Source organism: Simochromis diagramma, unplaced genomic scaffold (genome assembly GCF_900408965.1).
Source record: "Simochromis diagramma unplaced genomic scaffold, fSimDia1.1 OVJJ01000361.1, whole genome shotgun sequence".
Classification (NCBI taxonomy): Eukaryota; Metazoa; Chordata; class Actinopteri; order Cichliformes; family Cichlidae; genus Simochromis; species Simochromis diagramma.
The window spans coordinates 7,406,889-7,430,528 of record NW_024386860.1 but is presented as its reverse complement, the minus strand read 5'-3'; the positions used below and the strand labels follow the sequence as shown (position 1 = coordinate 7,430,528).

The 23,640-nt window shown below is 43.0% G+C and overlaps 2 protein-coding genes across 3 annotated transcripts in view; both read right to left on the bottom strand.

The window, feature by feature from the left end:
- LOC120732546 (multiple epidermal growth factor-like domains protein 8) overlaps positions 1-11,146 on the bottom strand; it is a 26,659-nt gene extending 15,513 nt beyond the window's left edge. Inside the window, exons 1-19 of one of the 2 annotated variants that reach the window (XM_040030222.1) lie at positions 8,881-9,330; positions 7,992-8,181; positions 7,742-7,905; positions 7,427-7,636; positions 7,091-7,271; positions 6,734-6,822; positions 5,192-5,405; positions 4,909-5,092; positions 4,303-4,448; positions 4,115-4,219; positions 3,456-3,607; positions 3,219-3,320; positions 2,904-3,051; positions 2,350-2,513; positions 1,816-2,019; positions 1,348-1,545; positions 964-1,224; positions 743-861; positions 515-646 (exon numbers count right to left, since the gene is read on the bottom strand). In XM_040030222.1, the coding sequence (XP_039886156.1) occupies positions 515-646; positions 743-861; positions 964-1,224; positions 1,348-1,545; positions 1,816-2,019; positions 2,350-2,513; positions 2,904-3,051; positions 3,219-3,320; positions 3,456-3,607; positions 4,115-4,219; positions 4,303-4,448; positions 4,909-5,092; positions 5,192-5,405; positions 6,734-6,822; positions 7,091-7,271; positions 7,427-7,636; positions 7,742-7,905; positions 7,992-8,181; positions 8,881-8,904 (2,987 nt within the window). In that variant the 5' untranslated portion in view covers positions 8,905-9,330. Of the gene's footprint in view, positions 1-514; positions 647-742; positions 862-963; positions 1,225-1,347; positions 1,546-1,815; positions 2,020-2,349; positions 2,514-2,903; positions 3,052-3,218; positions 3,321-3,455; positions 3,608-4,114; positions 4,220-4,302; positions 4,449-4,908; positions 5,093-5,191; positions 5,406-6,733; positions 6,823-7,090; positions 7,272-7,426; positions 7,637-7,741; positions 7,906-7,991; positions 8,182-8,880; positions 9,331-11,133 lie in introns of those variants that run through there. The other variant, XM_040030223.1, reaches the window with a different exon arrangement.
- Positions 10,087-23,640, bottom strand: part of LOC120732547 (multiple epidermal growth factor-like domains protein 8) — a 26,588-nt gene continuing 13,034 nt past the window's right edge. Inside the window, exons 22-38 of the mRNA XM_040030224.1 lie at positions 23,387-23,571; positions 23,032-23,245; positions 22,689-22,929; positions 22,472-22,604; positions 22,118-22,365; positions 21,693-21,803; positions 21,476-21,594; positions 20,392-20,617; positions 20,137-20,308; positions 19,807-19,970; positions 19,576-19,711; positions 15,763-15,994; positions 15,279-15,405; positions 14,978-15,188; positions 14,645-14,859; positions 12,813-13,008; positions 10,087-12,690 (exon numbers count right to left, since the gene is read on the bottom strand). Coding sequence (XP_039886158.1) covers positions 12,560-12,690; positions 12,813-13,008; positions 14,645-14,859; positions 14,978-15,188; positions 15,279-15,405; positions 15,763-15,994; positions 19,576-19,711; positions 19,807-19,970; positions 20,137-20,308; positions 20,392-20,617; positions 21,476-21,594; positions 21,693-21,803; positions 22,118-22,365; positions 22,472-22,604; positions 22,689-22,929; positions 23,032-23,245; positions 23,387-23,571 — 3,061 coding nt within the window. The 3' untranslated portion in view covers positions 10,087-12,559. The remainder of the gene's footprint in view (positions 12,691-12,812; positions 13,009-14,644; positions 14,860-14,977; positions 15,189-15,278; positions 15,406-15,762; positions 15,995-19,575; positions 19,712-19,806; positions 19,971-20,136; positions 20,309-20,391; positions 20,618-21,475; positions 21,595-21,692; positions 21,804-22,117; positions 22,366-22,471; positions 22,605-22,688; positions 22,930-23,031; positions 23,246-23,386; positions 23,572-23,640) is intronic.

Below are 23,640 nucleotides of genomic sequence, written 5' to 3'. Positions count from 1 at the left end.
TAAGAACAAAACTTGAATTTTTAGAGGCAGTCAAACACATTTCATCATTTCACAGGATAAAAATACAGTTGGAACAGTCTTGAAATGTCAGAGCCAATTATGTAATGTCAGTCCAACTGTACAGTTGCTAACACCCAGAAAAAGGCAAGGAAAGCTTTGGACAAATAAAGAGATGAGAGCGCGTAACCAGGGAAACCGCTTAAATGCTGATGACTATGGGTTTTTAATTTTTGCTATATAACTTTGCACTGTCCACTTTCTGCTGGGACTAATAACGGTTATCTTATCTTACAAAATATTTAATATGATGATTTTACTGACTTACTTACTCTTAGGTATTCATGAGTCATTTGATTATATTAAGCATGGCTTTACATTTAAAATGTAAAAAAGAAAATGATTATAGTCATTACAGCATTATAGACGTGATGACTATATTATTATAGTATTTATAATGATTATAAATAAAAAAAAAGGAAAAAACAAAAATATCTTAACAATGTTCTCATCTTACCTGTCATACCAATCCCTACACTCTCCATAGGGGTACTTTGTGAGGTAGGCAGCAAAATAGAAGCAGGCTTGAGCAGATTCACACCACGCACACTGGCTGGAGTTGGAAAGGCATTCACCACATGTCTTTCTCCTGTAAAAGAAAGTGAAAGTAGAGTAGAAAAGATGAGCTGGAGATGTTTGTATGACCGAAAATAATATGTAAAATGAATATTATTTTTCAACTTACTGGTTGCACACTTTAGGACACCCCCTTGGATCACGTATGGATCCATCTACTCTTCCTCGCCGACTGCACTGGTAGTCGCCTTTCTTGCTGGAGTTTATCTGCCACTCACAATAAGGGTCCTACAATCAAAGTTAGCACAGCATGAGTCAAGAATACATTTATGGTATACAAGTCAGAATAATGACAGATAATGTCAGTTTTTATGTGCATCTGTGTTGTACCTGAGTACAAGCAGAGCAGTCTCTGTATTCTTCACACATGGTGCAGTGCTGGGGTGCTAACAGCAGATGGAGCTGACCTTCCATCTTCCCTTCACTGTTCAGCCCCTCAGGGCAGGGTTCGAGGTCTGGGCTGTCACGCAGCAGACAGCGGGACAAAGACGGGCACCAGCCACAAGACTGGTCTGACAGGCAGGCCAGACAGGACATGTACCCTGAGCAGGAACCTGAGCGGTACGGCTCCGAGAATAGGAAGGAGATCTCCTAGAAGGAGATATCACAAGATATAAAGGAAAGGGTATTAACACTATGCTTTTGTTTCATGATCTAAGAAAAATCACAAAGGAATTTTGCATAAGTTAGTTTTGCTGTTGAAGTTAAACTCACACTTCCTCCAGGCAACGTTCTGTTCCAGATCAAGGCCATCTCACTTGTTTGTCCTGAGCCCGAGTTGTTCAGGTAGCCCTCCGCCTGAACAAGGTAATGGTTTCCCCGAGTGAGGTTAGAGAAAAGTCGACTCCCATCTGGTCGAGTCAGGAGCTTCAGCTCCTTTTCCTGCTGAGCTGCCCAGTGACCCACCACCTCCTGATCAGCAAATGGGTTCACAATGCACAAAATATGGACATGAAGAAAATATGGATAAAACAATAGTGTTTCATAACAATATTGAGCCCTGGGGACAAGGATATTGGCTTTCGCCGACAATTCTTAAGCATTCCAACAGTTCCAATGTTTGGCCATATGAAATTGGAATTATTTTAATTTATTATCAAATCTACTACAAATAATCCTCTAAAGAATTATGCTGTAAAGAAAGAGACAAAGGAATTCCAGCTGACATGCACTTCTCCTCACCATCTGGCTGGAGTTGGGTCCTGTTGCCATTCGAGCCTCAAAGTGAAGCCTCTGGATGCGAGCCCACATGGAGACTGTCTCTGTAGGAGGGGGTGCAGGTGGAGGCCCGCCCCACAATGGGTGGACAAACCCCCTAAACTGTAAGGCTACGTCCATTTCTGTGGTGGGGCCAAGCATGATGGTGGCGCTGCGGAGGATGGTTACCTAATGTGAGGGGTGATGAGGATGGAGGACAGTGGAGGATGATGGAAGTGGAAACACATCAACAGAGGCACTATTCTCTACTAACTGCTCCACAAAGTCTCACAAACTACTTGAACAAAAATATCCTTTCTACCCAAAGCAAACAGAGATAAAGAAAAAGAGACATGACGAGGTTAAAAAGCATAAAGCACAAAGAAAAACTAACAAAAATAGAATCATTATATCCAAGCTCGAATGCAATATTGGTGGCAGGAAGGAGGAGTAAGTATAAGCAGAGAGGGAAGTAGTTACAGGCTCAACTGGTAAAGTCAAAACATTTGGACTCCGTACCTGGTCAGGCTGGGAGTCGTTGCGGGGGTGCTGGAAGGTGAGCAGGTGCAGTCCCGGGACATAGTTCTCGGTGCGACAGGAGTGGAGGGAGGTTAGGAAAAGGGTACGCTCCCCCCACCAGCCGTACGCCCCTGAGATCTGGTCCACACGGCACGCACTTCGCTCTGTGAGACCGAGAGGGAAAGGTCAGCACATGCACAAAAAACCCCCCCTAAAATACCCCCACACATCGGGCATCTTAAATCTCATATTACAGCAGCTTTCTACTGTGCACCACTGTACTGAAATGAATGTAAATGGTGACTCTTGTTTGACGTGTGTTCTGAAGGAGTAAAATGACCTCACTGCACCAGAAGTATGTGACTAGACAGGGGAGTCAAACTGTGGTTTGAGGAACCTGTCCAGTCTCAGCTGGGTATAGCCAAGTCACTGTACTTCACCTCTGAAACACACCAAACACGAGTCAATTACGTCCCTCCCATGTCAACTCCCAACATCATTTTCCAGTCTTGACCCTTTTCGTCTGCCCTCATTCCTCCCTCCCTGGGTCTCACCTGACACTGGTAGGCAGGACTCATTCTGAACACACCAGCCAAATTCACCAGGGGCACGGGCCAGAGAAGCTGGAGTGCCACTGAACACCAGACAGGACTGGCAGTCAGACAGGAAGCGAGCAAGGCCCAAGCAACCAGTACTTCCACACTGCGACCAGAAAACAGAATTTGCACTTTAGCTATACCTAAACAAACAGTCTGAAAAGGAAAGGATTAGATTTCTGAAAATGTAGAAATGGATCCCCCCCCCCAAAACCCTCCCCAAAATAAACAGGCATTGTTACAATTTAACAAAAAGTCTGAGAGAAGCGTTACCGGGTTAGTGGGCTGGTACTCTCGACAGCGGCCTTCACACCAGCTGCACTCTGGGTTCTTCAGGCACATATTTTCATCTACTGCCTCAGCACAAACAGCATCCTGATGATGAAACAAACAAACGCAACAATTTCATTACCATTAGATGCTCTTAGTCAACATAATTTTCAACCACTGAGATTCTTCCAGCCACAGACAGTCTTCCAAATACTATTGGTTTACAGCGCTTTCACTCACCCTGTCACCTTGGTCGCTACTGACAAAAAGGGGAACTTTGTAAGCCACAAGGTCTCCACGCGCAATGCCACTGTAACCTCCAGCAACCAGCAACACTCGTCCCTCCATCACTGCAGCAACATGTGAGTAACGCCCCCTCACAGCATCACCACCTTGGAAAAATATGACAGCTCTGTGACCACTTCACATGCAGAGGTAACAATCACTAAGATGGATGGTGTTTAAAATGGGCCTTAAATAAAAAACAAATGTAAAACAACAACAACAACAACAAAAACTGCAACTGCATGTGCCTTCGCATTTCAGAGTTCTGTCAAGAGGCTACCCACTCAGGAAAAAACTGAAGATGGTGAAAAAAAAAAAAAGTTGAAGTAAAAAGGAGAAGTGAAAATAAACTTGTGCATTTGTGCAACCTGCTCAGATCTCAAACAGATTTTAGCCCCAAATCTTCTGATTGTCCTTAGGTTTGTACAAATACACTCACAGTGGAGCATAAAGACATTTAGTGCTTATTTCATCTACATATACAAAGTGGACTTTATTTGGCTGACTAATCACAACCATTTCAAGACCAAATAAAATATAATGTGTTAGAAAAATAAATAAAACAAGGAAGGTGCAATCTAGAAGTCGGCTGTTTTGTTCACTTTCATACTCACTGAGTTTCTCCTTTGCCGAGACCCACTGGTGACAACCCAGATGGTAGAAAAAGATTTCCTCATCATAGCACTTTTCCTCATGGAAATGAATGTGCACATTTCCTCCTGCAAGACAAACAAACAGAGATAAATATAAACATGGCTGGACTGATTACGAAAAAAAAACTGCTAATTATCTCAGGACTCACCGTAGACAACCATGTAGTTTCCGATGACAGTGGCTGAATGGAAAGCTCGCTCTCTTGGGCCAGTTGCTGCGAAACGCGAACGGAAGGATGTCCAAAATCGTCGATCCACATGGAACACGTCTGTTTTGTTCACCCTGACACTAAACCTAAGAAACATATAGAGTATGTGTATTTCTATTGTCTATAAAGATGCCGTTTTTAAAAAGTCCCCACTTCCTGGATTTTTCTGAAGCACTTAACTAACTTTGTGTAGCAAGTTTTCACAAAAGAATTAAATCTTGGGATAAAATCTATCTTATTATGTTGGGATCCACTGATGAGATATTGGTCCAATACTGACTTAAAAAGCTCAAGTGGACATCGATGACAATGAGCCTGTCTAGGGAACAGATTGTGTGTTGCTTACACAAAATGTCAGCAAAAGTCAGTGATGCTAGTGCATCACTAGCAGGAGGGATTGATAAAATAACATAGACTAAACTAATAGTATAATTAATAAACTTAGGAAATCAATGTTTAAGTGAGTGTGATGTGGTCTTCTACATAAAAGACAGATTCCCACTCTCCTCTCAACCTCTACCTTCTAATGTATGAGAAGGTACACACCTGGCAGTGGTAGGCCTGTGCCCTCCATAGACAAGCAATGTCCTGGAAGGGCCGTGGAAGACCATGGAGTGCCCAGCAGTGGCAGGTGGCTTCCCACCTGTGGGCTGAACCGTCTCCCACCGTCCAGAGCCATGCAGGCCGAACCGATACAGAGTCGAGGAAAACATATCCTCCTCAGTACGACCTGGGAAACAAATTTGGGTTTGTTTGTTTCTTAGTGGATTAAAAATGCTGATATAAAAAAAAGACAAAGTGCAACGTGACAGTATACATGCGAACCCACCTCCAAACACATAGAGATAACTGTCTACTATAGCCGCAGCGTGATTAGCCAGTTTAGGAGCACCACGTGAAGTGGAAAAGCCAAGCTGTTGCCAGTCATCATTGAGAGGCCGGTACATCCACACATCATTGGCCAGGGAGCCGTTGGCTAGCTCTCCTCCAAAGACAACCATTTTACCCATATACTCTACTGCTGTGTGGGAATGACGAGCCACCTGACAGAGTAGGAGAGCCAAAGAGAGCACGAAGGAAAGGAATACGATTGAGATGTTAAGCCAAAAAAATGAGAATGCTAGAATTCCCATCGACTATGTTTACATGTGCAAACAAATAGGATATATTAAAAAAAAAGTGAGTGAGCAGAGTATACACTGCAATAAACTGATTTCTATAAAAACTACAAATGCACATTTGGTAAACAGGTGTGGTAAATGTAAAAATAAATTCTTAAACAGTTACAACATTATTTACAAAAAAAATAAGCAAATATTCTTGACTTTATCGATTTACCTTGTTTTTAACATGCAATCAGTAGAATGTAATACTCTATCACCACAAAGTGGCATTAAATAAATACGGTCAATCAGCACTGAACAACAAAAATAAATAAATAAATAAAAGAAAGCGAGAAAGGCATGTTAAAAGTTTTGATATCCACAAGTATGCTAGGATCTACTTAAATTCAAGTGATGGAAATTTTAACACTAGATGGTGACCTTAAGGATCTGTGCAGATGTCTGCCAGTCTTTTGTTACTGGATGACTGCATCACAGAGCACTAGCTACCATGTGCCCTTCAGCCACACTTCAAATAAGTGTAAGAGGTGCTAACTGTCAAAAACTGGTTAAACAGCTGTGCCATGGTGAGATTAGGTCGTACGTTTGGACAGTAACCAGAGAGAAGCATAAAATAAAATGTTTAAAAAGTGTGAAGAATGGACTGCATTAACTGAGTTGTTGGAGTGAAAAAATTGAGCATTTGTATTAAAATTTTACAAATGATATTAAACAGCTGTAGAGACCAACTTTGTGAGACTGGTATATTCCTGCATTAGCTAGTAATATGTTTCTGTTTTTTAAGATTTTGCATTTAGGCTATTGCAATAAATGGCCATAAGTAAATGGTTAAACTAGTGTAAGTTATAAGTAATAGTAATAGGTTTTGGCTTTAATCCTTCTCTATAGTTTTAATATTGTCTTTTAAAGTTATTTTTAGATATGTAATATAAAATGAAACAATAAGCTATGAGTCTTAATATATCTTAAAAAGAAATCCTGATTCCAGAGTTGTTCCTGAGTTCCTGGTTGTCAGAGGATAAGTTGGGGCCTGACAAGTCATTGAGAGAAAATCTTAGAGTGGATATCTTTGAATCCATTCTCCTGATTAAGGTAACTACATTTCTTGCCTACATTACATTTTGAGGATCAATTTATTGTAAAGTGCTGACAGTAACTTGGACACTTGTTTGCATAGAGAATGACAAAGCAAATGCAATAGCAGAAGGAAAGAAAAACAGCACATGTTTGAGTGTATGTTCACTTACAGGTGAATGACCATAAGACCTGCTTTCCCATTGGTTGGATGTGAAATTGTATTTGATCAAGTCACCAAGAGCTCTGTTCAGATCAAATCCTGCAAAGAAGATAAGCAAAATATAATTCAAACAAGCCCAATAATGAGATATGAGACTGATGACTCAGACATTGACATTCAGCTCTAACAAAGACATCAACATCACTGATGGTTAATATGTAACACAGCAACAAATTGTGTTGAGTTATGATTATTAACATATACCAAAGAATCAAAGTCAAAAACCTTGCCGTTGTCTTGTGTGTTAAAAATGTTTTTCTAAGCAGAAAAATTATATCAATGGAATTTAACTGTGTGTTGCTCTTACCGCCAAACAGGTACATGGCTCCTGTGGAGGAGAGGTACACGCCTGCAGAACCTGTCCTGGGAGGTGTGTAGGGGTTTTCTTCACTCACACGCCACCACTTCCCTGCACCGCTGTCATTATAGAGACCAAGCTGGCAGTTTTGACCCACGAAGCCTGGCTTACACAGACAACGCTCTCCTTTCTGAAAAAATAAATAAATGAATGAAGGCAAATATGAAAAGTTTCATCACGGCACACAAATGAATAACCTAATCAGGTTGAGAAACGCGTTACTGTGCGACTATAGTATATATTTTTTGTGTGTGTTCATTTAATCGTCCCTATCCCTACTCTTACCTTGTCACACTGGCCATTCACAGAACAAGCTTGAGTGCACAGAGGGGTTGTACATGAGGGCCCACCCCAACCCTGATGACAATGGCACTTTGATGTAGAGGAATCACAACGACCATGACCGCCACACGCTCCAGGGCACAAAGAGAAGGTGTAAGTTGCATTGAAACCCAGTAGGTTGTAATTAGCGTCACTGAAGAGGTGAAGCAGCATCTGGAACACAGTTTAAGAGTGAACACAAATTAAGTTAGAATTCAATGCTAATGAAGTTTCAAGAATCATCCTGGCCTTTCAGCTGTGGTATCTTTTCTTGGTTACCTTGCCAGACTTTGCTTCAACGGGCTGGGGCAACGTGTGGCCACTCAGACTGGCTAGCAGGGGGCTTTGGTAGGAGTCCCCATCATACACAAAAAGGTAGTCATAAGTGCACTCTGTGTTCATGAAGGTGAAATTCAAGACAATGCGGTGACTGTTGTTGGGAGCTGGAAGATATGAAGAATTCGATAAATATCACTTTGAATAATCACAGAAAACAACAAAAAATAATGACAAAAAACATTTTCTCCACCTTTGATGAGCCACTCGCAATTCCCATTGACAGAGTAGTTTCCTGCTCCATCTGTCACATAGCCAGGTGGTCCCCTCAAAACCTGCCTGTGGCCCTTGCAGTCCCCTGCCTGGTACAAAGGCGACTTGGCCAACAGGAGAACCACCAGGATGAAGGAGACAGGGAGGGGGGAGGCCATCACTGGCACTGCCTGAAAGATGGAAAGGGAAAGAGCAAGGTGGGAATCGGTTGGTGTTGGTGTCCTAATAACAAACCTTGAACATTTGCAGCACATATGAAGACCAATCTCTTAAGGTTCGTTTATCGACCACATATAACAACTGAACGATCCGATCTGGATACAAGGGAACGCCTTATGGACATCAAAGCGCAATCTTCGTCCCCCTAGTTGTTCTCAGGTCTCGTTGAGCACTCTTATGCCACTGAAAGGGTCCAATTTAAAGCGCTATGAGTCATATGTCAACTGCAATGCCATTCACCCTGCAGCAACAACCAATCAGGCTTAATGATCAGATTACAAGGATTACTACAAATTGCCAGACTCAAGAAAAGCTACTGCAAAAATTCTTATGCTGATGTTGCTAACGTGTACAGGGAAGTAGCTCGTAAACATTACGACTCCAGAAATCATACCACACAAACATCAAGGTGAAACGACGATAATCCACATCTGCAGTGTTACATTAGAATAGCACACAACACAGTTTAACTTTTGTTATCTGGGTTTCTTACAAAAAACTAGCCAAAGGATGAACCTACGACAATTAGCAGCAAGGGTCTCTGCAGGCTATCACAACAAAGCTAACGAAAGGGTAGCTAAGCTAAGGTAGCAAACGGAATACAATTAATCTGAGCTCATCAGTTGGTCTGGATTCAAAATAACACTTACCATTTCCCGTCTCTTTGTTCGCATGGTGGTTTACATTTTCGGCAGGCCTTTAAACGTCAGTTACTGCACGAGCTAACTAGTGAGGGCTGCAAACTGACAGCTGGCTATCCAGTCGATACTAAATTGGATTCACTGCAGAGGAGAGCGCTACAGCATTCTGCTCTGCTAGCCTGTCCGCTAGCTAGTGGTAGCGGCTCGGCCAAATCCAGATGCGCAATCGTTGGTTGCTGCAGACCCTAAAAGAATCAGTCATTCTTGAGAGTAATTCTTCATTATGTAATAAAAAAAATGATGGTACACCTCGGGGAACTGCTTGCAGCTATCAGCAACACGTTTTAAAAGCATCGACGCTACTCCTGCGGACCATGTTGTGGTGAGAAGCCAGTGTTTTGGTGCTTTTTGGCAGGCGAGCAATAACCAACGGTGACCAACACAAAGACCCATCCCACTACTGCCACCCAGCGGAGACAATCAAGATTTACACTTGCATCTTGTGTAAGCCATAAACGGAGGGTTGTTTATGAAATATTTTGTTCATTATTTATGTCACTTATTTGTGGATAAAGTGAATGCCTTTAGAGGTTCAGCAGCGGATCATCTATTTGCATTCTTATGTTCTTGCTTTTTGTTTGTGTATCTGTAAGCACTTATTGATTTTCTGCAAATTAACAAGTTAAAGTATTATTTTCACCACTGCTGAACTCATCTGCTCCCTGCCGAATAAAAGTTCCCCATACTGTTTGCAAACGTTTTGAAAAGAACTCAACACACATTTAATTTGAAACAGTTTTTAATTGAAGACCAACACACAAGTGTTAATGTTTAGAGGTTACACACACTGCAGTAGCATATTTTATATCACAAAGTGTTGCTAAGCATGAACTTAGTATAGTGAATGACAGCCAGCATAGCAGTCTAACTATCCCAACAATCCCAACAATCAGCAGTTTCATTTTGCATTTTAATCCAAAACATCAGCATCACCAAAAGCATTTGAAGCGCATTTAAGTGTATATTTCAAGAAATATTCCTATTACTCATAGAAATCAAATAACTCAAAGGCTAACAACAACTACAATATCATCCCCTAAAACCCAGAAGCAAGTGACTTTATAACAGTGAAGTTTCAAACTTAATCACCATCATCGCCTTTATTTCATTGACGGGTTAAAAAAAATAAAGCTCTCAGTCCAATCCTTTGTTTTCGTCATGTGTTTTGTTTCTGTTTGGCCACATTAACTACGCTCAAAACACGAGGGTAGGGAGGTGCAGAGGGCCAGACAACTGTTGTGCAAAATAAACACTGTAAATGCAACACTGTGAACTCATAAACAAATCAATACAGCCTGAAATCTTCCATCATTGCAATGCAAGGTGAAAACAAAGAAAAAAGAAAGAAATAACAAAATACACCTATGAGTAGAAATAGCGTGACATCCCAAATTCAGTTTACTTTTTCCTCCTTTGGTCGGTCACTAGCAAGGTGCCAAAAGATCAGTGGATTCGCTTTCTCTCAGCAAAGGCACTACGGCACAAAGTGTCATCCTTTGATCACTTCTTGGTTTCTGTCTTCTGCACGCCGTCAACACGTTTCATCTTGACTGTCTTTTGCAGGCTGGTTTGCATGTTTTAAAGTTTAGGCATTTCACTCTAAATTGTGTTTCTGACATTGTGTTTTATCACACGCTTCGAACATTATGTCAGTGTCATTATTTTCATCTTTATACTTAAACTGATGTTTCATCTACTGGCAGATTTAATCTTTTAAACTTTTATTTGATGTTCTCGTTGCCCCTGATCGACTGATAAAGGCTTGTCGAGTTGCTCTTGCTTTAAAGGTTTTTCATCATTGATTTTCAATCTTGCATCTTCACGTCAACCTTATCTTGGGTTGTTGACATGTGTATAGCTATTTTTCCTGGAACCAGAGCCATGGGCGAGCTATGGAGGCCGGGACCAAAAATAGGAAATATCGCACCTTCAAACTTGTGTGTAAGTGTGACCAGGTGCTTCCCTAACCCTCTATCCCAAAATGACACCTCTCCCTTTTCTATATTAAGCTTGACTCGAATCTTTTCAGGTCAATGACTCTCTGCACGCTCCCACTATTCACTTGGGGTTGTCACCTACAAGGATATCCCATTTGTGTTTCCCGGAGGTGTAAGCTTCAGCACCTAGGACAAAGACGCAGGGATCAAAGCGCTGTGGGTTATCGGGGACGGTCAGCCGCTCTGAGATTTCCTTCACACTGACCAGGTCTGAACTCAAAGACAGCCAAGGCGAGGCTGTGTTCGGTGCACTGGCCAGAGAACATGTAAACCACTACTTTGTTACATGAGAAACTGAAAAGCACTGGATCTGCACACACAGGGTGAGAAAAGCCACAATGGGGGTCAAATTTCTTGTGAAGAGATATGCTAAATGTACTAAATGTAGGAAAGTCATGTACAATCTCCATGTACTGTTCTAGAGCTCAAGACTACAAACATCCACTATTAAGTGCTGGCAGGAAAAGATTAACTAGTATTAAAATGTACTGATTCCAAGGTTCAGTGGCATTTCTTTCTGTCTGAAATAAATAAACAGACTAGTTATTTTTGTATTCGGTCCTGAAATACTGTAGTATAGCCATCCTCAAGCTCAAGCTTAGTTTTCATGGAGGATCTGGATCACTGTCAAATGATACCAAATACATGATGAACAGCTCAGTCCATACAACACTGGTTTTCAGGCAATGACTGAAGTGCAATACTGATCTACATTCACAATTCTTATAATAAAGTTTAGCCTATCAGATGCACTCTAGTGCATGTATGTCTTCAAAAGTCACACGTGCATGTTACCAACTGGTGGCTCAAAGTAAAAATGGGGCCTTCTAAAATTTGTGTATATTTCGGGCAATAAAGGCAGTTCCACTGTTCCAAAATCCCACCGTGTAACATACTCACAATATTTCACATGAGACTGCATTTTCTTCCATACGTTGAAGCCAGTTGGTTAGGTAAGAGCCAGTTGGGAGCTGAAAGAGCAGGCTGTGTTCGGTGCACTGGCCAGAGAACATGTAAATCAGCTCACTAAAAAGAGCCTGCTCTTTTTAGTGAGCCGAAAGAGCCGGTTCTCTAAAAAGAGCCGGAATTCCCATCACTAACGGGAAGCAGATCTACTCAGTTTTTTGAAGTACTGCCCTCTAGTGGTCCTGGAGGGAACAATAAATATCTGGTGAGGAGCAGGATGAGCAGATTCAAACAAACTAAATATAGGACAAAGAGTTTGTTTGTGTGGAAAAATGAGGGACACCCTTCAAGTGCTGAAAAGGATGTAAAAAAATGTATTTTTTGTTAAATGTGTTCTTTTAAACCTAATCCAAAGAAATCTGCACAACCTTTGAAATCTCCAGTGACAAAAATGTCTCCACTTTGCTGCAGCGTGGAAACCAAATAACAATTTAGCCTGCAGGAGACCCACACTGATAGGTTTTGGTGCTTTTGCAGCCAGATGTTAGAACACCATCTTGGCTTAAGGTGCTGTTTTTTATAAAACTAAAGTATGTGGGAAGGGAGAGCAAAGGATAAAAATGTGTTGCAGTCCCATATAAAACACAAGGTGTTTTCACCTATGAAACAACAACAACAACCTATGAACTACAGCATAGACTACAACATAGACTACAGCATGCCCACTATGCATTTCCCAAATGCATGGTGTTCCCAAAGGAACAGTTGTGATGATCGTTGGCGTATTCATCCTCCTCTGGACAATGAAGAAAAGACCAGCTGCTGTTAGTCAAAGGGCAAACACCCTCACTCACACCTGTGGGAAAAATAAGAAAGACAGAAAAAACAAGGAACAGAGGTATGTAGATAAATAACAAAACAACCCACTCATAACATGCTAAGATGCTCAGCTTCTTCAACATTTAACATTGTTCTCACCATCAAGTCCTCCCTGTAGGCAGCGTCCAGCCCCATTGCCACCGTGAGGAGAACACCAACCACACTGAGGCCTAGCAATGCACTGGGAGCACTGAGTGAGCTGGGAGCACTGGGGAGAGCAGGAGTCTCCCCTAGAAAGCAATCGACCGCACTGGCCTGCCTCACACCGGAGGGGCACAAAAGATGGGCTCATGCACTACAGGAGAGGGGAAACAGCCTCAAAATGATGTCACGATATTTTCAAAAAACTAATGTTTTAATGATAACACTACAACATAAAAATATAGGAACATTTTCAGAATGGTTGCACACAGCAGCATTTATTACCGTAAAATAATTGAAATGCATTTCCTATCCTCCTTTTAGGGCTGTGCGATATGAGAAAAATCTAATATCCCGATATAAGACATTTATCGTCCTGACAACGATATAAATCACAAAAATGTCATATTTTCTGTAAATTCTGTGAATCTTGGGCAACTCGACTTGCGTGAAGTTTTTCCAGCTGGGCGTCCTTTACCTGGACTCGAGTGTTTTAACCGATGCATGAAACTATACATTTTTAGACATAAGTTGTAACAGCCACCATTTTCTTTCCAAATTTGAGTCTAAGGTTTATTTTTTAGCACCTGACTGCTCTTTTTTTTCTTCTCATCCGTAAACTCTCTGCATACTCTTTCACTTGATTCAGTTTATTTTGAAAAGTCTCAACAGGATCTTGAGCTTTATTGTGAAAGGTTTACATGGAAAACAAACAAGAGGACAGTGGAGCCACGCGTTGGCTTTACTGTCATTGTTGCTAACGACAACACGTAAAAACAGGCGCTTGTCGTCCATAGTGTGGTTATATTAAATATAAGAGACAGAGAGAACTTTAAGAAATTAATATAGCCACTACAGTGACCATCAAAACGATGAAAAATATTGCTGTAAACAGTTTATTTTATGACACCACGAAACAAACGATAGCGTAATAGGAAACGATAGACGTTTTTATATCGTCATCCGATATATATCTTTATATTGAACAGCCCTACCTCCTTTTGCAATGAGCTACTACTGATGCCAAATTTACTCATTTGAAATGTGAATCTTCTAAAACAAGGTGCCAGCGGTAGCAGCAACACAGTGCAATAGTAGTGACACAGCACCACATCCAGTGAGCGTAAAGTCAAACGTAAGCACAAAAATTTAGCTTAGCTACTGTTAAATAATGCATTATCAGAGCTAATTTCAACTGCTCCCTCACTTACAAGTTTACATGTTTGATCTGGTAGATTTTTTACATTAGACACTCTTCCTGATGCAACCATAAAACTATATCCACCCAGAATTGGGATAGAGATCTGCTACTTGTTAGGAGAACATGTAAACCACTACTTTGTTACATGAGAAACTGAAAAATGTTTTCTACCTGGGATATCATTTCTTGAGTAAAGTCTTAACCAGCTGGTCAAAGCCCCTTTCACCACAATCTGTATTGCATCATATCTTTAGCCAAATAAAAGACAACTACATCCACTGTTTGGTCTTTCTGTCATGTGCAACCTGCGAGTGAAATTAGCGAGTGCTACGGCGACACTGGGTAGAGCGGTTCTTTCACACTTTGACAGCACAACACCGATTGCTAATATTGCCTCCTTCACATCCTGTTTGCACTTGTTAGTGTTTTTTTGCTTCAACTGGTCGTTTCCACCTTCAGTTGGAACTATTTTCTTGCATATTGAGCTTTGTTGGAGGTTGTTGAAGTAGCTCTTTTTTTAAGTTATTCTTTAATTGCATTGCTATAGCTGTGATATTGTGACCTGATCTTATGATGATGACAATCTTACCTGCTGCAGGGCCATGCTCCACACACAGTGCTGCCAGCCCCCATCAGAGCCACTGGAGCTCAGACAAAGGCTGCAGTTATGGAGACTGTGGCATGGTGGAGGGCACGGCAGAGGAGGGGATGACTCCACCTGCATGGGTGAGACGTTGAGCAGAGCGTAGCTGAAACATGTCCAGTCATAAGTGGGATTCACACTCAAGATGCGCCTCGTTTCGCCTGGAGGAGAGGGGGAAAAGAGAAAAAGAGAAGGGGGTCAACATTTCTTATTGGAAAATATTTATTAATCATAAAATTCATTTTCTGTAACACCAACACATCATCTGAACCTGGGTACCTGTGCGTTTGAACTGGCGAGTCCACATGCATTTTCCAGAAGCTGTACACTTGGGGCAGTCAGAAGCCTCACAGATAGTCTCAGTGCATTTGCTGGACAGGAAGATCTCTCTCTGGTTGATTCGACAGTCATGTACAGCTGTGCAGCTGAGAGAGCTGCTGATACAAGCCCCCTCTGGACAATTTGTGCACCACTTACACTGTAAAACAGGCTGGGAATTTATTAAGAACAGACTTTAGTTCACAGTAACGGTCTCTCTTTGAGTGATTAACTGTGTTTGAGAAGGGGCATTACATGTTACCTGGGATTGACTGGAAAATGTTTTAGGGTGTCGTGCAAGGCATTCACTGCATGTCTTGAGTCTGCGACATTGGTCTGGCTCACGAGGGGTTGGAGAACAGGGAGACTGTCCAGTGAAGCATCCCATTCTGATGGAGAACAAGGAACAGAAGTGAATGTCATATGCATTTTGTACTCACTACAGCCTGTACATACTTATAGTTATAGAATATTCACAACATACTTCATACCGTGTACATTATAACATACCATAATAGACCCATTTCTGTAATATGCTCACATATCTATATTATTGCTAATATATATTGTAATATATCTATATCACTAAAGCACTTCTGGATGGATGCAAACTGCATTTCGTTGCCCTGTACCTGTGCATGTGCAATGACAATAAAGTTGAATTCTATTCTATTCTATTCTATTCTATTTTATTTCATAGCTGCACATAACTTCAAGCTCAGAGTTGCTGTCAAACAACGTGTTACCTCTCAGCAGTGTCAGAAGAAGCACAGCTCCCTCTACACCATATGCAGCTGCCTGTGGTGGTGTTGCAAGCCTCTGGTGTGGGAAGAAGGGCGCAGGGGTCAGAGGGCACAGACAGGGTTAGGAGTCTGCCAAGGGTGACGCCATTGAAGCCTCCTGACAGGAAGAGACGACCGCCCCAGCTCGTCATAGCAAGGGACACCGAACCATTAACCGGATCTCCAACAGCTGACACTAAAACAAAAACACGAGAAGAGATTAGCCTAAATTCAAATTCAAATTCAAATTTTATTTGTCACGTACACAGTCATACACAGTACGATATGCAGTGAAATGCTTGGACAACTGCTCGTGACCCAAAGAAAACAAAAAAAGGAAAGGCTATGAATAAGATAGGAAATAAATATTAAAAAGAAAAATTAAAAAGGGTAAATTTAACTAGGAAGGAATAAAATATAAATTAAGGTTAAAAATGAAATAACTGTACAACACAAATTAGAATGAAGGGTAAATTTAACTGGGAAGAATAAGATAAAATATATAAATTAAAGTTGAAAATAAAATAACTGTACAACAAAATACACAATACACAATATAGAACTATATAAGAATGTATGAAGAAATCTAAATATAAATAAATATATACACAATAACAGCAGCTGTACAAGTATTAACCGGAAATGAAGAATATAGTGACCAGTGTTGTGCAAAAACAAAGTCCAGAAAGTCCAGTGTGTGTGTAAGAACCATATGTGTGGGTCAGTACTGTGTGGTGGTGTGATTGAGAGACCGTATCGCCTGCGGGAAGAAGCTCCTCCTCAGTCTCTCTGTGTTGGTCTTCAGGGAGCGGAATCGCTTTCCTGACCTCAACAGAGAGAACAGTCTGTTGTTGGGATGGCTGAGGTCCTTCACGATCTTCCTGGCCTTGGTCCAGCACCGCCTGCTGTAGATTGAGTGCAGGTCAGGGAGCTCGGAACGGATGGTGCGCTCAGCTGACCGCACAACCCTCTGTAGAGCTCGTCTGTCCTGCATGGTGCTGTTCCCGAACCAGGTTAAGATGTTTCCCGCCAGGATGCTCTCTATGGTGCACGAGTAAAAGTTCCTGAGCACCTTGGAGGGCAGTTGGAAGTCTCTCAAGCGTCTGAGGTGGTAGAGACGCTGTCGGGCCTTTTTCACCACGGTGTTGATGTGACAGGACCATGACAGGTCCTGCGTGATGTGAACTCCGAGGTATTTGAAGCTGTCCACTCTCTCCACTGGGCACTCGTTGATGACGGGGGTCTGGTAGTTCCTCTCCTGCTTAGTGCTGAAGTCCACTATCAGCTCCTTTGTCTTACTGACGTTTAGAAGGAGGTTGTTCCTCTGGCACCAGTTCTCCAGATTCCTAATCTCCTTCAGGTAGGCCGTCTCGTTGTTATCAGAGATCAGGCCCACCACGACGGTGTCGTCAGCAAACTTGATGATGGTGGTGGAGCTGGTAGTGGCCACACAGTCATATGTGTACAAAGAGTACAGCAGGGGGCTCAGAACACACCCCTGGGGTGCTCCAGTGCTGAGAGTGGTGGAGGCTGAGACATGTCCGCCCATCCTTACTGCCTGTGGTCTGCCAGTTAGGAAGTTGGAGATCCACTGACACATAGATGAGCTGAGTCCCAGATGCTCCAGCTTGGTGGTGAGTGTGGAGGGAATTATGGTGTTAAATGCAGAGCTGTAGTCTATGAAGAGCATTTTAACATAATTCCCCCTTCTAGTGTCCAAGTGAGTGAGTGATGTGTGGAGGAGATGAGAGATGGCATCGTCTGTGGAACGATTTGGACGGTAAGCGAACTGTAGTGGGTCCAGTGTGTCTGGTAGTGAAGAAATGATGAAGTCTCTGACCAGGCGTTCAAAGCACTTCATCACTACTGAGGTGAGGGCTACAGGGCGATAGTCATTGAGAGAAGCAGGGTGGGGTTTCTTCGGGACAGGAACAATGATGGATTCTTTGAAGCATGTGGGGATCACCGACTGAGATAAAGAGATGTTGAATATCTCAGTGAACACAGGAGCTAGCTGGTATGCGCAGTCTCTGAGGATACGACCTGGGATGCCGTCTGGTCCTGCTGCTTTCCTGGTGTTCACTCTCTTGAAGGCTCTCCTTACTTCATGCTCGGAGATGACGAGCACGTTTCCGGTGCTGGCAGTATCTTCCTGTCTGCAGCCGTTAGCGCCGCTAACACTAGCATTGTTGGAGACCTTAGCTGCAGCCTCGAAGCGAGCATAGAAAGTGTTCAGCTCGTCTGCCAGAGTCACGGCCGCGTTCGTCATACCGGTTGTTGGTGCTTTATAGTCCGTTATTGTCCTTAGTCCCCGCCACAGGCTCCTAGAGTCACTCTGTTGGAGTTGTGACTCTAGTTTCCTCCCGTAGCGCTGCTTCGCCTCTTTCACCGCCCTCCGCACGTTATATGACGCGGCTTTGTACGGGTCCATGTCTCCCGTCATGAGTCCCGTGTTGTAGGCAGCGGTGCGGGATCTCAGAGCGTCGCGGATGGTTTTATCCACCCACGGCTTCTGGTTGGGAAACGTTGTGATAGTCTTTGTCTCCACGGTATCATCCGCTAGTTTCCCGATGAATCCCACAACCGCTTCCGTAAACACGTTGACGTCATCGTCGGAGCTGTTCCTGAACATGTCCCAGTCTGCGTCATCGAGTGCGTCCTGTAACGCGGCCACCGATTGGTCCGTCCAGCGCGCGACCTTCCTCTGAACCGGAACTTCCTGTTTCAGCCTTTGTTTGTATTTTGGCATGAGGAAAATGGCGGCGTGATCAGATTTGCCAAACGGGGGGCGGGATTGTGCCTTGTAGCCGTCCTTGACCGTAGTGTAGCAGTGGTCCAGTGTCCTTTCACCTCTGGTGGGGCAGGTGATGTGTTGATAAAAGTTCGGCGCTGCGCGTTTGAGGTTGGCGCTATTAAAGTCCCCCGTCACAATAAGCGCAGCGTCCCGGTGTTGTGTCTGGTGCTGTGTGAGTGCCTCATGCAGCTCGCATAAGGCGGTGACCGTGTCCGCTTGTGGTGGAATATAAACGGCACTTACAATGACCGATGTAAATTCCCGAGGTAGATAAAAAGGACGACACATGATGGACAGTAGTTCCAGATTTGGTGTGCAGGAGCGTGTGAGAGGAACAACGTTCGCACTGTTGCACCAGTTGTTGTTCACCATTAAACACACGCCGCCTCCCCTTGACTTCCCCGAGTCCCGTGTCCTGTCCATGCGGTGAACCGAGAAGAACTCGGCCGGCTGGATGGCGTGGTCCGGCACCGCTGGGTTCAGCCATGTCTCGGTGAAGCAGAGGAGATTGCAGTCCCGAATGTCTCTCTGGAACTTTATCCTGGCCCTGAGGTCGTCAAGCTTGTTCTCCAGTGACTGGACGTTGGCGAGCAGGATGCTAGGCAGAGGTGTGCGGTGTGCACGAGCTCTCAGCCTGTTCCTGACGCCGGCTCGCTTCCCTCTAGGCCGCCTCCGCTTCCCTTTGTTCTCCCTCGAGATCTCACTCGGCCAGCTCGGATCCGGAGTTAAAAACTTCGAATTGTGAGTACATTGTATACCAATAGAAACAAGAGTGTCACTGTCATACCTAATGTACCCAATGGTGATGATTTTGCCGATTTAGAAACGCTGAAAACTAACTTAAAAAACAAAGACAAAGAAAAAGTGGTCGGAGCAGTCGTGACGGCAGCCGACCTCACCGGCGCCATCTTAACTGGCAATGATGATGTTTTATGATGTTTTATGATTTACAAATTAACCTGCAGCTAGAAATGTATAGTTACCTGGTTGTATCCAGGTGTTACAGTTGATCTGGTACAGAGAGACAGAGTTACTGTAGTCTTCTGCTTCTGTCCTGCCGCCCACAATCACCATAGTGTCTTTAATCAGTGCAGCAGCATGGAAGAAACGGGACAGGGGCTACACAGGAGAGAGATGACACAGCAGGAATCCAGAAGTTATCTTTCTAAAGTGGATGGATGGATGTCAACTGCTTGGATTTTCCAACTTCTTACCTTAATACCCTGAGAGGTGGCCAGCAAAGACCAGGTGAGGTTGGGGTAATACAGGCTGTAGAGCTCAGCAGATGGCTCTACACTTTCCACGTGAAAGCGGTAGCCTCCAAAGACATAGATGGCATCAGTCTGTTCATGGTAGACTGCCGTGTGGCCATACAAACCTGATTCAAGAACAAAGCAACTAAAATAGGTTTATGTGCAATGAAAAGAGTGTTTAGAGCTATATTTGTCTCTTTTTAAAAAGCATTTTCACAATGTGATTCTGTATTGTTATAACAATAAGCGGTGCATCAGTGAGTTATTGACATTATGAAAGGCTTCAAAAACCTGTAGGTGGTGTGCCAGTGTGGGGGGCAATGGTCCAGTTTCCAGACTGAGGGTTGAACTCAAGTAAATGGTGATTGAAACCATTTTCAGGAGAGTAACCACCAATCAACAGCACAGAGCAGTCTCGCCGTACAGTTAAAGTGTGACCTGCCACTGGAGGAAGCACTGTGCTCTGTCAGCAGAAGAAAATTCATTAAAGAAAAAAAAAAAGATTTTTCACATATTCTTTATTTCCATATCAAGTCAGATACCAACCTTGTGCTCTCTCCAGACTAAACTGCTGAGATTGAGAGTCCAGGTATCCATGGAAACGCCGTCTTGTGTGACCCCGCCTACTACCAACATAAAGTTATGATTGGCTCCAGAGCCAGACTCATGACTCAGCATTGCAGAGGCGTGATGGTAGCGAGGGTTTGGCATCGACCCTTCTTCCACAGAGCTTGTCAACATTGGGGTCCAACGACGTTCCAACACAGAATATCTAAACCAACCAGAAGGAATGATTACACACATACAGAGGCAACACTGCACTATGTGACTGTGAGATTACCTAACCAACTTGTTGCTGGATGCCTACGCCAAGATATGTGCAAAAGGGTTATGTAAGTTTTATTGTTCCTATGCTACAGTCTGACAATATTAATATTATTATTATGATTAAAATGTCTAAGACATGGCTGTAGATTATAGTTCAAAATGTTTAAGATGCATATATGGGACAAACAATTGTTCAACTTTGGATCTGAATAAGTTACATTTAGATTTTTGGTTTAATGGAATTGGTAACACGAACGTTGAATCCTGAAATTTTCACACTGTAGATTTTGTGACTGTAGATTTTCAATCAGTTCAACAGTCTGTGTTTAGTTGTTGTGTTTTACAAACACATTGCTTTATTCACAGAAGCAAATTCCTTCAAGGAGTTAAACACATGACACTTTCACAGTAATAAGACAGAAGGTTTTCAGTAGTTTTCACAAATGGATGGGCTTGTTGCCTGAAATGGCATTTTTCTACTCTGAGCACTCCAAATGTATTTCTACTACCATACCCATTCACCCATTCAAACACACATGCATTTGAGTGCATATAACCTAGCATTCATACACACTCACTCTGATAGATTCATCAAGTGCAACTTGGGCTTCAGTATTTTACCCAAAGATACTTTGACATGAAGACTAGAGTAGCCAGGTATCAAACCTCTCACCTTCCAATAGACAACCTACTTTAGCTCCTGAGTCACATGTGCCCCACCCTGAAACATGAATACTACTGAAAATTGATTCTTACAAGCTCTTTGTCTAAGCATTTATAGACTGTTGTTGCACTTTCATACCTATAGACATTTCCCAGAATTCCCTCTGTCAGAGAAAGCCCTCCATACATCCAGAGGTTGCCCTGTGGTCCAGACACCAGAGAGTGTCCCATCCTGTGGAGGAACCTGTGGGCCTGGTTCTGTTGGGGGGGGAGCACAATGTTTATTTGTGTGTGCTGCGTTGTGTCAGCCATGCACACTTCAGTATCGTTCTCGTTCGTTTTTCTTTTGTCCTTACCACAGTCATCTGTGTGTCCAGTAAGGTTTCCCACACCAAGCTGTTGAAGTCTCGAGGAATAGAGCAGTCTGACCCAACCCAGCTCTCTGAGCACACGCACACTCCCAGAGACTAACACAAACAGAGTTATGCTGGTTAATGTTCTGTGTTTTATTTTATAATTTTTTTAAAACTGATTTCCTAAACAAAAAAACCCCTCAAAAACCAACCAACCAACCAAACAAACAAACAAAAGAAAGTTAACAAAAAAAACAAAAACACCAAAATTATCAAGTACACAACTAGAAATATGTTTTTATGAGCGTTACAAAGGCACTAAAAATAAAAATGTCACAGTATATTTAATTAAGTTTTACTTTTGAAAAAAGAGACACTTGGAAATTTAAGAAAAGTAAACTTTAAAAAAAAAAGTTCACAGCTCTTACTATATTACAAGTTCCTCTTCCTTCTGCTATTCCACAATCCTGTGGGCACACTAGCCGGTCACAGTGTGGTCCCCCATATCCCTGAGGGCACTGGCAGAGCCCACCCTGGCACTGGGCTCCACCTGGACATACAGATCCATCTTCATCCTCATCAGAGCTCTGCTGACACCGTCGAACCCAGAAAGATGCATTGAAGCCTTGAGGTCTGTCTGAAGTGACGTTGGCTTCAAAGTAGACTGAGATCACACCTGGAGGTAGAAGAGACGCTTATACGATGCTGAGTGATTGTGTATATGTAAACTTGGTTTTGCAGTCTAAACTGTGTATTTATTAATCAATGAGTTAAGGATAAACCTGAAGTGGCCTCCACTGTGATAGGCTGAGTCCTCGTGGTGCCACAAAATGCTCCAATTAGATTGTGATCAGAATGTACGACTCCGTTCCCCAGAAAACGAGGCAGGCCATCGAACACATAGACATACGAACTCTGAAAAATAAAGCATCCTGAATGTCATGAACACAGTTTCAGGTACAGTGAGCTGTTAAGTAATTTGTGTTTATTTGAACTCACTTTACAATGTGTATGAGAGTCTGGGTGTAGCGTGAGAGCTACTGGGGGACAAAACTGTCTGGGCAGACAGGGTGCCAAGTTTTCAGTCACAGAGAGGACCCACAGGCAATGAGAAAGTCCACCTTTCCCCTCTGTGCCACTCCGCCACCCCAAAGAAGAGGACAGGGGAATGGTGGTGGAGGAAGTGGAGGACAGCAGGACAGAGCGGCCCTGGCACTGGCGGTAACATGTTCCATTGTTCCTAGATGGTACAGGATAGCATAGACAAGTCATGATCACAGAATACACTGAAAATCATTCCAGGGAAATTATTCCTACTCAGCAAAATAGTGAAGATCTTTACCTGGGATCTCCATAGTAGCCAGGCAGACAGGACTCGCAGTGTGGTCCCTGTGTGTTGTGGGTGCAGTAACACTGGCCTGTCTGGTTGTGACAGTATCCCTGGAGAGAGTCGCCGTGTCCGTTACACTCACAGGGAACACAGCCGCTGCCACCAGCCAGGGCTGAGCCAAAGCTACCTGGACGGCAGTGCTCACAGTGAGGCCCTGTAGTCCAGTCTGAAAGTGAAGCAAGTGAATGTTAACCAATAAACAACACGACAGCCTTTATCTCTCAAACACCAAAATGCCTCCCACAGTTTCAGTTTTATGAATAGTGGCTGAAATCAAATCACTATAATCCATTTATCAAAATCTGACCTTGGCATTCATCACAGATCCCTGGAGCAGTAATACAGGTGGAGTGGAAGTTGCAGCCACAGTCAACATCACATTCTACGCCACTCAGAACCAGAGTAGCGGGATCAGATGTCCAGCCCAGGGCGCATTCACACTCAAACCGTGGGCTGCCACTACACTGGCCCTCACGACACTCATTGTAACAGCTGTGGGACGAAGGAAGATAACTCAATGAGCAAGACGAATAAAAAGATTTTATTAAGAGATTTAAAGAA